Here is a 966-nt window from a genome sequence, read left to right on the forward strand (position 1 = left end):
ACTTGATTTACAGATATCATTTATTAATCATTGAAAAGTTTTTCTTAACATTTTAATTATTTAATTGTATCTTACATATTTATGAATATGCTTATTGTTTCAGGGCATTTCATAATTATCTCATGTCTGAGAAAATATTAGCTAAAGCATCTTTACATATTGGAACAAAGGACATTATTTTAACTGCTGTTTGTATATAGTTTATTTTAATAGAACAAACATTAGCAGAAACATTTTTAGCACTTGTAGGGGCACTTACTGAAAGTGTTAATATCGATCAGGCAAGTGCTTTTGTTCGAGATTTTTTAATAGCAGCATTGGTAGATAAAGATCTCACTGAGTTATGGTGTCCAACTAAACCATTTGAATTTTTAAATGATATGATTTCTATGAAGAAAAAGACATCTATAGAAGCTAGACTTATTGGACAAACTGGAAAGAATACTATTTTATCAGCTTACTATATTGGTATTTATGCAGATAAAGAATTTTTAGGTTCAGGTATTATCTTAAAATATATATATCTTATATTAATCTCATAATAAGTATCATATAATGAGTAATTGAGAAATTATATTTCTAGGATTTGGACAAACAATTGCAGAAGCAAAAGATGTAGCTGCCGCTAATATATTGTCTAAAATGTGCGGTATATTACATTCGAGTCAACCATTACGAGTTGATAAAAAAATAAATATGTCTACTTGAAAGTTATTACTACATAATACAAATTACAGGTTAAATGTTTAAAGTATTAAATAATACAAAATATGGATGCACATATGTATATGAAAAATATAATTGTCTTATGTTAGAATGATATTTTCCTCTATATGACAAATATTTGATTCAATAACATATAAAATATTGCTACATATTATTACTTACTAACTTTAATTGTTTAACATACAAATATTATAGAACAAATGTTCATTCATTTGAAAATAACCTTTGTCTTTCTTATAA

General features: G+C 25.1%; 1 protein-coding gene across 1 annotated transcript in view; it reads left to right on the plus strand.

Moving 5' to 3' along the window:
- LOC108572057 (39S ribosomal protein L44, mitochondrial) overlaps positions 1–708 on the plus strand; it is a 1,847-nt gene extending 1,139 nt beyond the window's left edge. Inside the window, 2 exon segments of the mRNA XM_017934244.1 lie at positions 104–501; positions 584–708. Coding sequence (XP_017789733.1) covers positions 104–501; positions 584–708 — 523 coding nt within the window.
- Positions 709–966: the final 258 nt, after the last annotated feature.

This window comes from Habropoda laboriosa, unplaced genomic scaffold (genome assembly GCF_001263275.1).
Source record: "Habropoda laboriosa isolate 0110345459 unplaced genomic scaffold, ASM126327v1 scaffold67, whole genome shotgun sequence".
NCBI classification, from domain to species: Eukaryota; Metazoa; Arthropoda; class Insecta; order Hymenoptera; family Apidae; genus Habropoda; species Habropoda laboriosa.